We start from the raw sequence: 14,751 nt of genomic DNA on the forward strand, positions 1-14,751 counted from the left end.
TAGATCTTCCTCAGTGTGTTTTCTCCTCCATTTTCCATCTATCCGCCTGAGGAGGAAATGACCTCATGACACCACATATAGTGTCTTGTGGATTAATAGCTTTTGCTTTACAACACATAATGCTTTTCTCTTTAATAATCTGTGTCTAAAGAAGTCTGTAGGGGAAGGAAGGCTCCAAATATGTATGTGTATTGTTGTAACGCTTTAGCTAAAAGACAGGGCTAAAATAAACACCCACTGTGTTTCTCTGCAGGTGCCAATTTGGGCAGGCTGATGGATCTTGAGACCCTGTACCAGGGAGTCGAACGAAGCATTAACCAGAGCCGACGAGCCCGCAGACAGTCCCCCGAACGAGCCTACAACATTGAGGTTTTGCTGGGGGTGGACGACTCCGTGGTGCAGTTTCACGGGCAGCAACATGTGGAGAAGTACCTCCTCACTCTTATGAACATTGTAAGTGTGCTCGAGGCACCCACACTGCCTGTTTGTTTGGGTTATCCTTTAGAAAAATCTAAAGAATGCTAGAGACTTCACTGTCAACAGCGCAGCAGTTCTACAAGCATAAGACAGCATTATAATAATCAACTGAGATGAAACTGACTGGTGGTGGAACATTAGAGACATGGTGTTGACAACACAAATACTATTCAATTATAAAAAATCTATTCAATTCTGAAGTGTTTTGAAAGGGTTTTGAGTGTTAATAAACACCACTTTGCACTATTTAGGAGCTGACGTTTGACTAATAGAAAATATGCATTTGCTGAATGATATAGTATTAAAATATATATTTCAAAATATGTCAACATTTTTAACGATATTCAGTATGTATATATCTCAATATTTATATAATTGCTCAGAAATGGCTTAACAAGGTGATGTTTCTTTTAAATCCAAGCAAACATAATTTCAACCAAACAGCCATTGTAGCCATTTAGATGCAAATAACTTGATTAAAAATAATCAGGGCATGTTTTTCGCACTGTTTTTCACTAAATGGACATAAAAAAAATATTTTACTTCATCATTTTCCTTTATATGCACCAATAAAACAATAAACAGAAATATTTATTACATATATTTTATTAAAACTTCTTGATGAAGATGTTAAAAATGAACATATTGGAAACACATGAACATATGAATAATGCTACACAGAGTTGAGCGACAACACAAACCAGTCATTGAAGTGTTTTGAATTATTTTTTTTGAAAAGGCTTCTTAAAGGGGTCATGTTTTGAGGAATCAAATCCTTGATATTTTACATATATGAGGTCATTCTATTATAAAAACATACTGTAAATTCCAGAATTCAAAACTTAATGCCCAATGCAATTAAAGCATTTATTTAAACCAAGCTGCCAAAATGCCCCATTCTCTACTTCCGTGGCTTCCCTACATCATGTGGGGAACTCATTAATTCAAGACAGCCTCTACAGCAACAACATCAACGCCTATTTTAAAATCATCGCACCCATGGTCCCGCCCTCTGGTGCTCACTTGTTTCATAAACAGACTTAGAGAGAAGGACAAAAAGCCAACCCTATGTGGCCTAACTACTCCTGAACATGAAAGGGGACCCATTTGGACTATTTTGAATTATTTTTGTATACAAACATGTACTACACAGACATCTTTTACTGTTGTCATCTCTCTGATACGCTTTTAAAAAACACAGTGTCAAGTTTAAACTCGTGTGTTTCAGCAGCTGCTGTGGCTCCTGTTGTTTTGTTGCTTAAACTGCTCAACAAACTGTTTGTTCGCCTATCAACACTAGTTTTAATTATTAGTGTATGTAAACATGCACTAGATGGATGTCTTTGCACGTTTTGATTTGTTTCTGGCGATGTGCACCTCAGTTCAGGATGATAAACTGGATGTGTACGTCTTGTGAGGCAGTCATAAAACAAAGGAATTGTCACTGAAGGATATTGGGCAGTTGAAAACATTATTGGAACCGATCAAAAATGTAAGTAAACCGTTCCATTCATTTATATTTCAAATGTAATGATTGTTTATGATGCTGACACGCTGTCTACACCGGGTGCTTCTGTTGACACGATGCAGCGGCTTGAGGTTGTCTACACCGGGCGCGTTGTCACGAACTTTCTGAAACTTTTCTTTGTGTTGTTGGTAGTAGTAGCGCAAGCGCAAAATGGAACGGGACACCTATTTAATTTTACTGTTGGAGTGACGCGCCGCAATGGTAGACAGCATCATTGATTATAGTGTCCGGTGTAGACAGGGTGTGAGTGTTAACAGTTGTGCTTGAGATGAATAGGGTTATATATTCGGATGCAACATGTTGCATTATGTGTAAACCATGAAATGTACATTTCTAATGTTTTGGTGCTTGTTTATTCTTTTCTGATTGAGTTTAAAAAATGGCTGAATTTGAAGGACTGCACGCTGTTAGCCAATCATAACAGAGGGCGTTTACACTGAATTTTAAAGGAGGAGCTGAGGCAAAAATCAAGCTTTTCAGAAAGATGGTCAGAGACAGGGTGGAAAATTATCATATATGACAAAATTATGACTGTTTTGGTGAAGAAGAAAAAAACATTACTAACATTATCAGTGGACCTCAGGGAAGATAACGAAACTATAAAAAAAGAGCATCTCATGACCCCTTTAAAGGATTAGTTCACCCAAAAATGAAAATTAGCTGATAATTTACTCTCAGATGTATATGGCTTTCTTTCTTCATCGGAACAGGATTTAAGATTTTTAGGAATGTATCCCAAGTTTTTTTCCCAAGTGAATGGACACCAATTTTTGACGGTCCAAAAAGCACGCTTAGTCAGCATCAAAGTAATCCACACGACTCCAGCCAATTAAATAATGTCTTCTGAAGTGAATCGATACATTTGTGTGATAAACTAATCGCTAATTAAAACTTTATTAACTTTTAAAAATCGCTTCCTTGAAACACCCAATGCCTCCCGTCGCTGTCGCGCGACGTCATCACGTTGGCGGGTTTACGCGAGAATTCAGTAGTTCCGCTCTGTTTACCACAGAGGAACGTACTTCATGAGAGTTAGCTCAATTTAAACAGCTACAGAGAGCTGGCAGAAGCGCAGATTTAAAGTTAGAAACGTTTTAATTAGTGATTAGTTTTTCACACAAACGTATCGATTAACTTCAGAAGACATTACTTGATCGACTAGAGTCGTGTGGATTACTTTGATGCTGCCTAAATATGCTTTTTGGACTGTCAAAAACTGGTGTCCATTCACTTGCATTGAATGAAGCTAAAAACCTGGGATACTTTCCTAAAAATCTTAAATTCTGTTCTGATGAAGAAAGAAAGTCATATACATTTAAAGTCAGAAGTTTACATACACCTTAGCCAAATATATTTAAACACAGTTCCCTATCTGTCACTCACTCAACGTTGTGTCGATGTAGTGACACTAGGGGTCACTCTTGGGAGCCTGAGACACCTCTGGTCTTTGATAAAAGGCCAATGAAAATTGACGAGTGGTATTTGCATGCCACTCCCCCAGACATACAGGTATAAAAGGAGCAGGTATGCAACCACTCATTCAGATTTTCTCTTCGGAGCCGAACGGTCATGCTCACTGAGCTGAATTCCCACGACTGTTCATTCACCTCTGCTGGATCTGATGGCGCATTTCAGCGGCTTCTCCCTCCTCTGCACTGGTGCACTACAGAGAATGCCCCTGGGCGCTTCGGCAGAAATAAGAGTATATTTCTTTAAAAGAGTATATTTCTCTAAAAGAGCAGCACACACGGAACGTCTTTTTAAAGACAAGTCTTTTTAAAGATGCATTTACGATTGTGTGTTATTCCTGGTTGCGCTCATTATCTCTCGCCTTCTGACGGTCACGATCACTGTCTTTCATGTCTGGGCACTGCTCACGTGGAAATAGCGTTCGTGAATGGTCATGTTCTCATTGCGAGGACATGTCCATGGCAACGATGCGGTCGCGGCTCACCTTCGTAAGAAAGCAAGCCACCCCAGAGGCTCCCCGCCTCGGTCCTTTTACCCACGGCTATGAGGCCAGCGTGGCTAGCACTGGGGGTGATTTGGGGACCCCAATGGGACCGCCTCCGCCGGGTATCCCCCCGCAGACCTCCCATTCCCCAGCACGCTCGTCTGTCCCGATCGGGCTTCCGGATGACTCCGCCAGCTCGTCTCACGGCGAGTTTGACCTCTTATTCGGAGCCCGCGAAAGTGATGAGCTCTCGAGCACAGCATCGGAAAGCGGGCTCCTCCAGTCGGGCGTGGAAGCCTCAGCTGGGCTCCTCCCTTTGGGGACGATTGCCCAGTCACAGGCTGATGCGGAGATAATGACATGCTTTCCCGGGCAGCCGTGAGTGTCGGCTAGAGTGCAACCCTCCGCTCTTCCCTGAACCCTCGCGGATCGATGATTGGTTCCTGGGCTTGCGGTGCTACTCAAAGCCACACCCCGCCCCCGTTCCTTTCTTCCCAGAAGTGCATGAAGAGCTGACAAGGTCGTGGGAGGCACTTTTTACTGCCTGGTCCCTATCTTTTCAGCTTCCCCGCCCTCACTACTCTCGATGGTGGGGCGGCCAAGGGCTATTCGGCAATCCCCCGGTGGATAAAGGCGCTTGCGGTGCACCTATGCCCGCAGAGCGCCGCCACCTGGCGTGGGTGCCCAAAGCCCCCGTCCAAGGCCTGTAGGTTTACGTCGTCTCTGACGGCCAAGGTCTATGGTGCCGATGGACAAGCCGCCTCCGCCCTGCACGCCATGGCTCTCCTGCATGTCTGCCAAGGTGCTAAAGGAACTGCATGAGGGTAGTTCTGCCCCGGGATTGATGCAGGAACTGCACTCGGCAACCGACCTCACTCTCCGAGCGACGGAGGTCACGGTGCAGTCTCTCGGGTGGATGATGTCTACATTAGTGGTCCAGGAGCACCACCTTTGGCTCAACCTGGTCGAGATGGGTGAGGCCAACAGGACACGATTCCTTGCTGCTCCCATCTCCCAGGCTGGCCTATTCAGCGACACCGTCAAGGACTTTGCCCTGCAGTTCTCAACGGTGGAGCAGTAGACGGAGGCTATCCGGCATTTCCTGCCCCGGTGCGGCTCAAGACACCAAGGGCGTCCCCCTGTGGTGACTGCACCGGCTCCGCCGCAGCCCGCCCCTTCAGCCTGGCCCCGGCGTGGAGCCAACCACAGGAAGCAGATGCCACCCATCTTGTGGCCGCCCAGAACCCGTGAAAGGCTTCAAAGCGCACTTGAGACGGGCGACCCAGGGGCGACGAAACCCGCTGCTCTGGAGCTGGTAAGCAGACCTCTCCACCTTTTTGTTACCTTTGCATTTAATTGCGCTGCATGCCCAAGTGGCTACAGTACTCAAGAGTTCAGCAAGAGTGGTTTCCTTGTTCCCTGAGTTACGTATCTGGTGTGCACTGCTGTCATCACGAGCCACCGTCCACCACTCTATTTGGAAGGTTTGGCGCTAGTTTCGCGATGGCTGGTCCGGACCGTCCGACTCAGCTACGCGATTCACTTCGCCAGGCGTCCGCCCAGGTTCAGCAGTGTCCACTTCACCTTGGTGAAGGACGAAAACGCTGCTACCTTGCGCAGAGATTGCTACCCTCCTACGGAAGGGCGCGATAGAAACTGTCCCTCCGGCCGAGATGAAGAAGGGGTTTTATAGCCCCTACTTCATCGTACCAAAAAAAGGCGGTGGGTTGCGGCCAATCTTGGACCTGCGAGTACTGAACCCTGCTTTACACAGACTCCCATTCAAGATGCAGACGCAAAAACACATTCTGGCAAGCGTCCGGCATCAAGATTGGTTCGCAGCGGTAGACCTGAAGGACGCTTACTTCCACGTCTCGATCCTTCCTCAACACAGACCCTTCCTGCGGTTTGCATTTGAGGGTCAGGCATATCAGTACAAGGTCCTCCCTTTCGGCCTGTCCCTGTCTCCTTGCATCTTCACGAAGGTCGCAGAGGCAGCCCTTTCCCCGCTAAGGGAGGTGGGCATTCGCATTCTCAACTATCTCGACGACTGGCTAATCTTATCTCACTCTCGAGACATGTTGTGCGCACACAGGGACTTGATGCTCTCACACCTCAGCCGACTAGGGCTTCGGGTCAACTGGGAAAAGAGCAAGCTCCTCCCGGTTCAGAGCATCTCTTTTCTCGGTTTGGAGTTGGACTCAATCTCTTTGACAGCGCGCCTCACGAACGAGCATGCCCAGTCAGTGTTGGTCTGTTTGAAGGCGTTCAAACAGAAAACAGCGGTTCCACTGAAACATTTTCAGAGGCTCCTGGGGCATATGGCATCCTCAGCGGTGGCCACCCCGCTTGGGTTGATGCATATGAGACCGCTTCAGCACTGGCTTCAGACTCGAGTCCCGAGATGGGCATGGCGCCGCGGGACACATCGCGTGGTCATCACGCTGGTCTGTCACCGTCTTTTCAGCCCTTGAACCGACCTCTCGTTTCTACGGGCAGGTGTTCCCCTAGAGCAGGTCTCCAGGCGCGTCGTGGTCATGACGGACGCCTCCAAAACGTAGTGATCTTAGGTCAGTTAAGATCACTACTTTATTTTAAGAATGCGAAATGTCAGAATAATAGTAGAGAGAATGATTTATTTCAGATTTTATTTCTTTCATCACATTCCCAGTGGATCAGAAGTTTACATACACATTGCCTTTAAATTGTTTAACTTGGGTCAAACATTTTGGGTAGCCTTCTACAAGCTTCTCACAATAAGCTGCTGGAATTTTGGAACACTTCTCCATACAGAACTGGTGTAACTGAGCCAGGTTTGTAGGCCTCCTTGCTCGCACACACTTTTTCAGTTCTGTGCACAAATTTTCTAGCGGATTGAGGTCAGGGCTTTGTGATGGCCACTCCAATACCTTGACTTTGTTGTCCTTAAGCCATTTTGCCACAACTTTGGAGGTATGCTTGTACTATTGTTTTTACAGATGAACATGGTACCTTCAGGCATTTTGAAATTGCTCCCAAGGATGAACCAGACTTGTGGAGGTCCACAATTTTTTTCTGAGGTCTTTTCTGATTTCTTTTGATTTCCCCATGATGCCAAGTAAAGAGGCACTGAGTTTGAAGGTAGGCCTTAAAATACATCTACAGGTACACCTCCAATTGACTCCAATTAGCCTATCAGAAGCTAAATTAGGCTTGACATCATTTTCTGGAATTTTCCAAGTTGCATAAAGGCACAGTTATCTTAGTGTATGTAAACTTCTGACCCACTGGAATTGTGATATAGTCAATTAAAAGTGAGACAATCTGTCTGTAAACTATTGTTGGAAAAATTACTGATGCACAAGTGTGGTTAAAAAATAGTTTTAATGACTTCAACCTAAGTATATGTAAACTTCTGACTTCAATTGTGCATCTTGGATGGCCTGAGGGTGAGTAAATTCAACAAATGTTCATTTTTGGGTGAACTATTCCTTTAAGTTTAAATCAGAGATGCTATTAAAAACATGTAATAAAATGACACAAAAGCAGTCTAATTACACAGTCTATATTAAACTTAATAATCACATAAAAACCATCACAATATTCATGATGTTGCTTAATTTTAGCAAATAATCTAGAATATATTATGAATTATCAGTATAGCGTCCAGCCATAGCTTAAAGTATATAATCATGAAGATTTCATAATTTCAAGTTCTCGCTGATGATTTGTTTGGCTGAATGAAGTCTTGACATTGATTTCATTTTGTGTAATTTTTGTGTTAAGCTTTATTTTCCCCCACAAATAATTATATTAAATAATGTTCATTTATATGCACCAAGATAATAACCAATAAACAGCAACATTTAATACATACAGTATATATTACTAAAACATTTTCGTATATGAAAAATGCCATGCAGAGGCTTCCATGAACAATTTTGAGTAAATAAACAATGAACAAATAATTGAATAAACAATAAAATCTTTGAAATGGCCAGTTTGAATTGATTCATAGAAATTAATAAAATCTACCAGAGATTTTCTTTAAACACAACAGTGCATAAAAACCATCCACCACCAAACAGATATTTGCAATCTTGCCTAATTTTAGAAAAATAAGCGCAAATATATCTTGAATAATCAATATAGCGCCAATTCCTAGCTGAAGTTGCACAGTCATGAAGGTTTCATGAACTAACAGTTCTCGACGGTGACATTTGTTTGGCTGACTAAAGTGTGTATGCTGATTTCATTTTGTGTGATTATTGTATTGTTGGAGTCTTTTTTTTTTTTTTTTTTTTTTTGAGAATGGTGCAATTGTCAAGCACAGGTAAAGCTGGTTATGGTAGATCAGTGGCTTTACGTCATCTGGTCCAGGGTGACAGTAAGCCGGGGGAAAATATGCCTCAGGACAAAACAGCTCTCATCTGCTCCTTGCTATCCATCCCTTAATCTCCACAAATTAAACCTGCACAGTGAGAGAGAGAGAGAGAGAGAGATCGATCTGCCACCCAACAGATAGAAAACCATGAGCTGGGCAGATATTATATCATCAGTAACGGCCAATGACGTGAGATAAATCAGACACATATTGTAGCCGTTCTACAGTAATTTTTCTACATCATGGATCACTCCATCTAAGATATAATGCAATAGGATAAAAAAGGCAGAGAAAAATTATATAACCTGTTATAACCTTACCATTTGTCTCTATATTGCATGTTTCTGCAGCTGTGCCACAGCCAATTACTTCCTCTCCTCTCGTTTTCATCCTAGGGGGTGTTTCAAACACTGCATTCTGAATAAATGAAGGGAAAACAGATAAACAGAAATATATAAATAACATCGCATCTCCTTTCTCTTCCACGTGCCGAGTTCTTGCCGCTTTCTTCTTGAAAGTTTACTTTGCTTACTTTTAGATGACATGTCTCCCTCGCTCTCCGGGAGTCAAGGAGAGAAAAGAGAGCGACATAAAGAAGTGCGATGAGGTAAAAGAATGGATTTTGCCCTTTTTCCTCCAACTATTTCCCCCAACTTTCCCTCTTAGTTGCTTCTCTTTCAGTGTTTGTGGCACGTAAGGGCTGTGTGTGATGATGTGTTATGCGTAGCGCCTCAGATTGTTGTTATAGTGCATTGGTGTCTCAGTGAGTGTGTGTATGTGTGCGTAAATGTCACTACTCTCTGTTGCTGTGTTTGCTCAGAGTGAAAAGGCAGCTCATTCCTATCTTCAGCAGTCTTTCATTCATGCCCTCATGGTCAGTGGCTGGTCTTTTTGAATGATCCAGCAGGAGGAGAGATTGGGAGCTGTCTGTCTGTCTGGCCGAGCAGGGATCAGTGAACGGGCATTGACTGCATGTGGGCGTCACACTGCGTCACAGCCTGTTCACAAAGGCTATGCCTAAGCTGATGTGACCATTGTTCATGTGAGTGTTTAGGTGTTTAGGAGTGTTTAAGGTTTGTAATTTACACCAGTTGTTCTTAACCTTTTTCAAGTTCTGGATCCTGTAAATACTGAAGATTACTGTCAAATTAATTTAATTACACTTGTATTTATAGTCCACCAACAATATTTTTATGACTTTTTAAAATGTATACAGTATATTTACAACAAACAAAAACAAAAAAATACGATTTTTATTTAAAATCAGCATGTTAATAGTAGGATCCATTAACATTGAGCCTGATCTCAGGAAAAAAACATGACTGTGGCTAAAGTTTTGCATGATAATGTTACGTGACTCCTTACACCCCTTACACGTATTTACACAAAGTGAAATGTCCACTGTGTGATGCTAGAAACAAGTTAAATTTTCTCCCAAACAGATAAGTTTTTTTGTTGTTTTTTTTGTTGTTGTTTTTTTCTGTTTTTAAGGTTAAGGATTTTAAGGTCTCGCATGAAGCTGAGGAAGCATACCCTTTGAACAAACCTGTGTGGGTGAAAATGTATGATACGTAATATGAAAAACCTTTATTTTGGTGCTTCACACAGTGTTGTCTCTTTTTCTCTTCAATGTTTTGATAATGTTTCAGCTAAGAAGCATTTTTAATGAGTATAAAGCACAGAACGTGAGATGAATATCATTAAATTTCCCTCAACGACCAACAATTTTGCTTGGGCAGCCACGGAATGATTTTCCCTGCTGTCCGCCACCATATCAATATGAGAAACACTGGCTTATGGAATGCAAATGTTTAAATGATTATTTTACAAGTTACACACTAAAGTGTTTTAATGTCACAAGATAGTTATAGAAGTGTGTATGATAACCGATAACCTGCCCTTCTACACGTGATTTGTGTGAAAGAAAATAAAAGTCATTGGTGTTTTAGCACCTCTAGTGTTTATTTCACCAGGAAACTACCACAATATCTTAGAATTCTAGTTGATATAGAGTCGCGAGCTCGAATTCAAGGCGTGCTGAGTGATTCCAGCCAGGTTTCCCAAGCAACCAAATTGGTCCGGTTGCTAGGGAGGGAAGAGTCACATGGGGTAACCTCCTTGTTGTCGCTATAATGTGGTTCGATCTCAGTGGGGCGCGTGGGCAGTTGGGCTTGGATGCTGCAGGGAATGGCGTGAAGCCTCCACATGCGCTATGTCTCCACGGTAACGTGCTCAATGGGCCACATGATAAGCTGCGCAGGTTGATGATCTCAGACATGGAGGCAACTGAGATTCGTCCTCCGCCACACGGATTGAGGTGAGTCACTACGCCACCATGAGAACTTACAGCGCATTGGTAATTGGGCATTCCAAATTGGGGAGAAAAAAGCGGAGAAAATCAACAACAAAAAAAAAAATTATAGAATGCTACTTGATATCATTAATGCCTTTCCAAATAAATGCAAATTACTATGATTTGCTACGTAAGTTGACTCGTCTTGTTTTATATCAAAACATGTTAATTGTTCCTCCCCTTGTTCAACAACAAATTTTGCCATATTGTCAAATATGTCAGAATACATAATAATGATTAATTAGTTTTAATAAAACTAAAAATGATTCTACGGACCTCCTGCAATTACAGCATGGATCATGGGTGAGAAACACTGGTGCACACCGTGCAATTTGTGTTTCCTAATTGGAATGATGGGTTTGTCTAGAGTGTGAATGTAGTTTTGCGACTATACTTGAATTAATTCAGTATGTTAATCTCTGTGCAGGAGTTGATGTATTTGTGAATGGGATTTTTGTTTTTTTGTGGAGAACTGGTCCAATGACCTGCATTGCCCCCAACTTATAGAGCTGGGTGAAAATGTTTTGAAAATGCAGAAATATTTATTGGCTTCACTTCATATGTCAATGGGAAATGAGTAAACCACAATCCATGAGACAGAGCCCACAGGCCTACTAATGCTTGTACTCAAACTCATTTCACATATTTTGCACCAGTGGCCAGCTCAGCCATCCTTTGTAATGGAGCAGAGACCTTTGTGTGTAGCATTAATTGTGTGCATTGAAAGTCGACAATATTAATTGCTTCCCTTTATATTAGTTGCTCCTCAGGAGTAAACAAGAGATACGGACGGGTGGACCATTATGTAATCAGCTGTTCATAGACACGTTGTTCTAGCCCCTCAAATGTCAGACAGGTAATAATGGCCCAAAATGTCAAGTGAAAATGGCAGAGATTCAGTAATGAGTCTGAGCAAATACTGTCCAGTAGTGCATCCCCTCATATCACTGAGCATTGCTGGACATTACAGAGGAATGAGAAAGAGATTGAGAGGACCACTTGGCAAGAGCCTCATGGGATTTCTGCACTCATTCACTTTCCTCTCCTTGTCTAAAACAGACCAATTGTGATTCAGCATAATATGTGTTTAGGATTAAAAGGAAAATAACGGTTGTATGGAGAATAAAAGTTACAATTAAGATTGGACTGGCAAGGAGTTTCATTTTGAAGCAATTCAATTAGAACAACTGCTTGTCCTATAAACTGGTTAAAAGATTTCAAGAATAGAGCAGTTCCAGGTCCAGAAACATGTTGTTTTAAAAATGCATGCTGCTAGCACAATGCTAATTAAGGACTACAACTACCATGAGCATGTGAGCTACACGTGCTTTATGAAATGGACAACTGTTGTAGTCCTTATTTAGCAACGGGTTAGCAACGTGCATTTTTAAAGACACAATGGCTTCAAAATCCACAACTAAGGTATGACTGTGTAATTTATGTTCTAAAACAAAACGTAAAAGTCTCCAAGTAATTTTCACCATTTATTTTATTTGAGTCGTAAATTGAAAATCCCCATTCTAAAAACCAATAGGAAATTCCTGCAGGAACCCATGGAGAAGTAGCCTTCCGGGTTTACCTACAAATATAAAAATAATTCTTAATGTTTTTAAAATGATCCCATAATAGGCCCTGTACCAGATTAAAGTAATAATATTATGAGCATGAAGTTTTGGCATTACGAGATTAAAGTAGTAATGTTTTGAGAATAAAGTAGTATTGTTATGAGAATAAAGTCATAAAATTAGGAGATTAATTGTGTGAATAAAGTAGAAATATTCAAATAAAAATCACAATGTTACGAGAGACGTAATAATGCTACGACTTTATTCTGGTAATTTTGACTTTATTCTCAAAATATTACTACTTTAATCTTGTAATGCCACAAATTCATGCTCATAATATTATTACTTTATTCTCATAAAAGGCCTATTATAAGATTATATTTTTTTAACGTGGCACTAAAACTGTGTTTTTTAACTTACTCTCTCACTCCCTCCTCTCTTTCCATTAATTTTACTCTTTAAAGAGATAATACACCCAATTAATTCACACTGTCTGTTTTTTTTTTTGTCTTTTTTTTTTTTTTTTATGTATCTGAAAAAAAATGTAACTTAGCAATATTACTTTTATACTAAGTATTATACTGTAGCATTACAATATAATGGGGTGTGCTCTTATTTGAGATGCAATGGGTTAATATCATATCAATATTACAGTTACTTTCAACCACTGTTACAATCACCAAAAGATGGCAGTAGATTTGGAATAGTTTGTGAGTCATAAAGGAAAATGTAAAAAATACAATTGCCCTGTCTTCCCTCCTCATTCTGCCCCAGTCTATGACCACACTCAAACAAAAACCCTCTATTCTCAATACCTGATTTTTTTCTCTCTTCTAACCCTATCTTAAATGCACCCTCTGCTATTTTCTTCACTCTCTCCTGCTTCCTCTAAAGCAGTGAAGCCACAATGTTAGCCCCTGCTGCATTATTAATGGGACATTAATGATTGTCTGACTTGCCGACCTCTAGGTCTCCATTAGTTACATGTAGGCTGATGAAACCCAGTGCTCCAAGGCCAGCAAGCAGGGCAGTACTAATGAGACCTACACTTTCAAAGTCATTAACATAGAGACAAGGCGTGGGGAGGTGGTGGGCTATAGGATTGTTATTCTGTCAGAGGTAGAGAAAAAACACTGTTGGTGTTGCTGAAAATATGACTCAAATTAAAACAATAGTTCACCTAAAACAAAATTTTTTGTCATTATTTACTAATTCCCATGTCATTCCATACATGCTTTGTTTTTCCCTGGAGCACAAAAGGTGAAATGGGAGGGGGCTGACAAGTGCCAAAATGATTACCTTAATTCTAAATGGCATCCACCCTAACTCTCCTTTTGTGCGTTCAAGAGAGAAGTAGGGATGTCTGATGGGTGAATGAGTTGTTCTTTTGTGTCTTTTAACACAACAGTTCGTAAAACTGGTCTGATTGATTTGTTCATGAATCGAACAGAACAAAGCAGACATAAAATTTGGTCTGTTCCTTACACAGAGTTATCATATGGCTTCAGAGGACTAGAAGAATAAAACACATTAGTCATGTGGACCACTTTAATGGTGCTTTTTTGTGATGTTGGAATTTGACAGCTCCAGTTCCCATTCACTTTCATTATATGGAAAAGATTGTCCAGGATATTCTTCAAAAATCTAATTTTGTGTTCCACGAAAGAAGGGTACAGGATGGAGCAACATGAGGGTGAGTACATGATGACAGAATTTTCAGTTTTAGGTCAACTATCCCTTTAATATTAGAAAATACAAGCAACTTTGCTTCAATAACCATTCCTTTAATGTATTACCGTACATACCTTTATGTGAGAGAAACCTGCGTTCGCTTTTTTTCTAACTTTGAAATGAAGCCTAGAAACAAGACAGTATTCATATCCCATCATGCACTGTTTCTCCTAATGCAGAGTCCTGAGGTGTCGCACAGTGTGTGTTGGTATAAAAGTCGTGCCTCAGTTTAACGATCATTAACGTTCGCAACACTGGAGTCATGGTCTCCTGGAAGTCATCTAATAATTTACCAGTCATCTGTATTAACACAGTTACTAAGGCAACCAAGTCTTAGAGCTCCTCTCTTTAGAATTTCTAAATAAATGTTGTGGAACAGGATGGAAAGTGCCTATATACCAGTTGCTAAAAAATGCTTTTGTCAGCTGTAGACACACACACTGATTTAAAACTGAGGGGAATAAATAAAAATTAAAAAAAGGCTTTGAAAAGTTTCAAAACTGCGAGAAACTAGAGGTATGCAGAAACCAGGGACATATGAACGATTTGAAAAGAGTGAGGGACATTATAAACCTTATCAGCCTAGCTCATGAATAGTAATTAGAAGGATTGGCAACCAAGTACCGGTTCTTAACTGGTTCCATTTTTATTTTTATTTTTTATATGTGAACAGAATGTTTTTCATGACTTTCCATCGTACCGCGTCTCACTGTTTTTTTTTTTTAGCATCTCATGCAGGAGTGCCACATATTTTAGTTGGCATGTCAAGTTAAAAAGAAC

The 14,751-nt window shown here is 41.1% G+C and overlaps 1 protein-coding gene across 4 annotated transcripts in view; it reads left to right on the forward strand.

The window, feature by feature from the left end:
• Positions 1 to 14,751, forward strand: part of LOC127418324 (A disintegrin and metalloproteinase with thrombospondin motifs 2-like) — a 305,982-nt gene that overhangs the window by 212,608 nt on the left and 78,623 nt on the right. For all 4 annotated transcript variants that reach the window (XM_051658877.1, XM_051658878.1, XM_051658880.1 and 1 more), the window contains exon 4: positions 254 to 453. In XM_051658877.1, the coding sequence (XP_051514837.1) occupies positions 254 to 453 (200 nt within the window). The remainder of the gene's footprint in view (positions 1 to 253; positions 454 to 14,751) is intronic.

Source organism: Myxocyprinus asiaticus, chromosome 27 (genome assembly GCF_019703515.2).
Source record: "Myxocyprinus asiaticus isolate MX2 ecotype Aquarium Trade chromosome 27, UBuf_Myxa_2, whole genome shotgun sequence".
NCBI lineage: Eukaryota > Metazoa > Chordata > Actinopteri > Cypriniformes > Catostomidae > Myxocyprinus > Myxocyprinus asiaticus.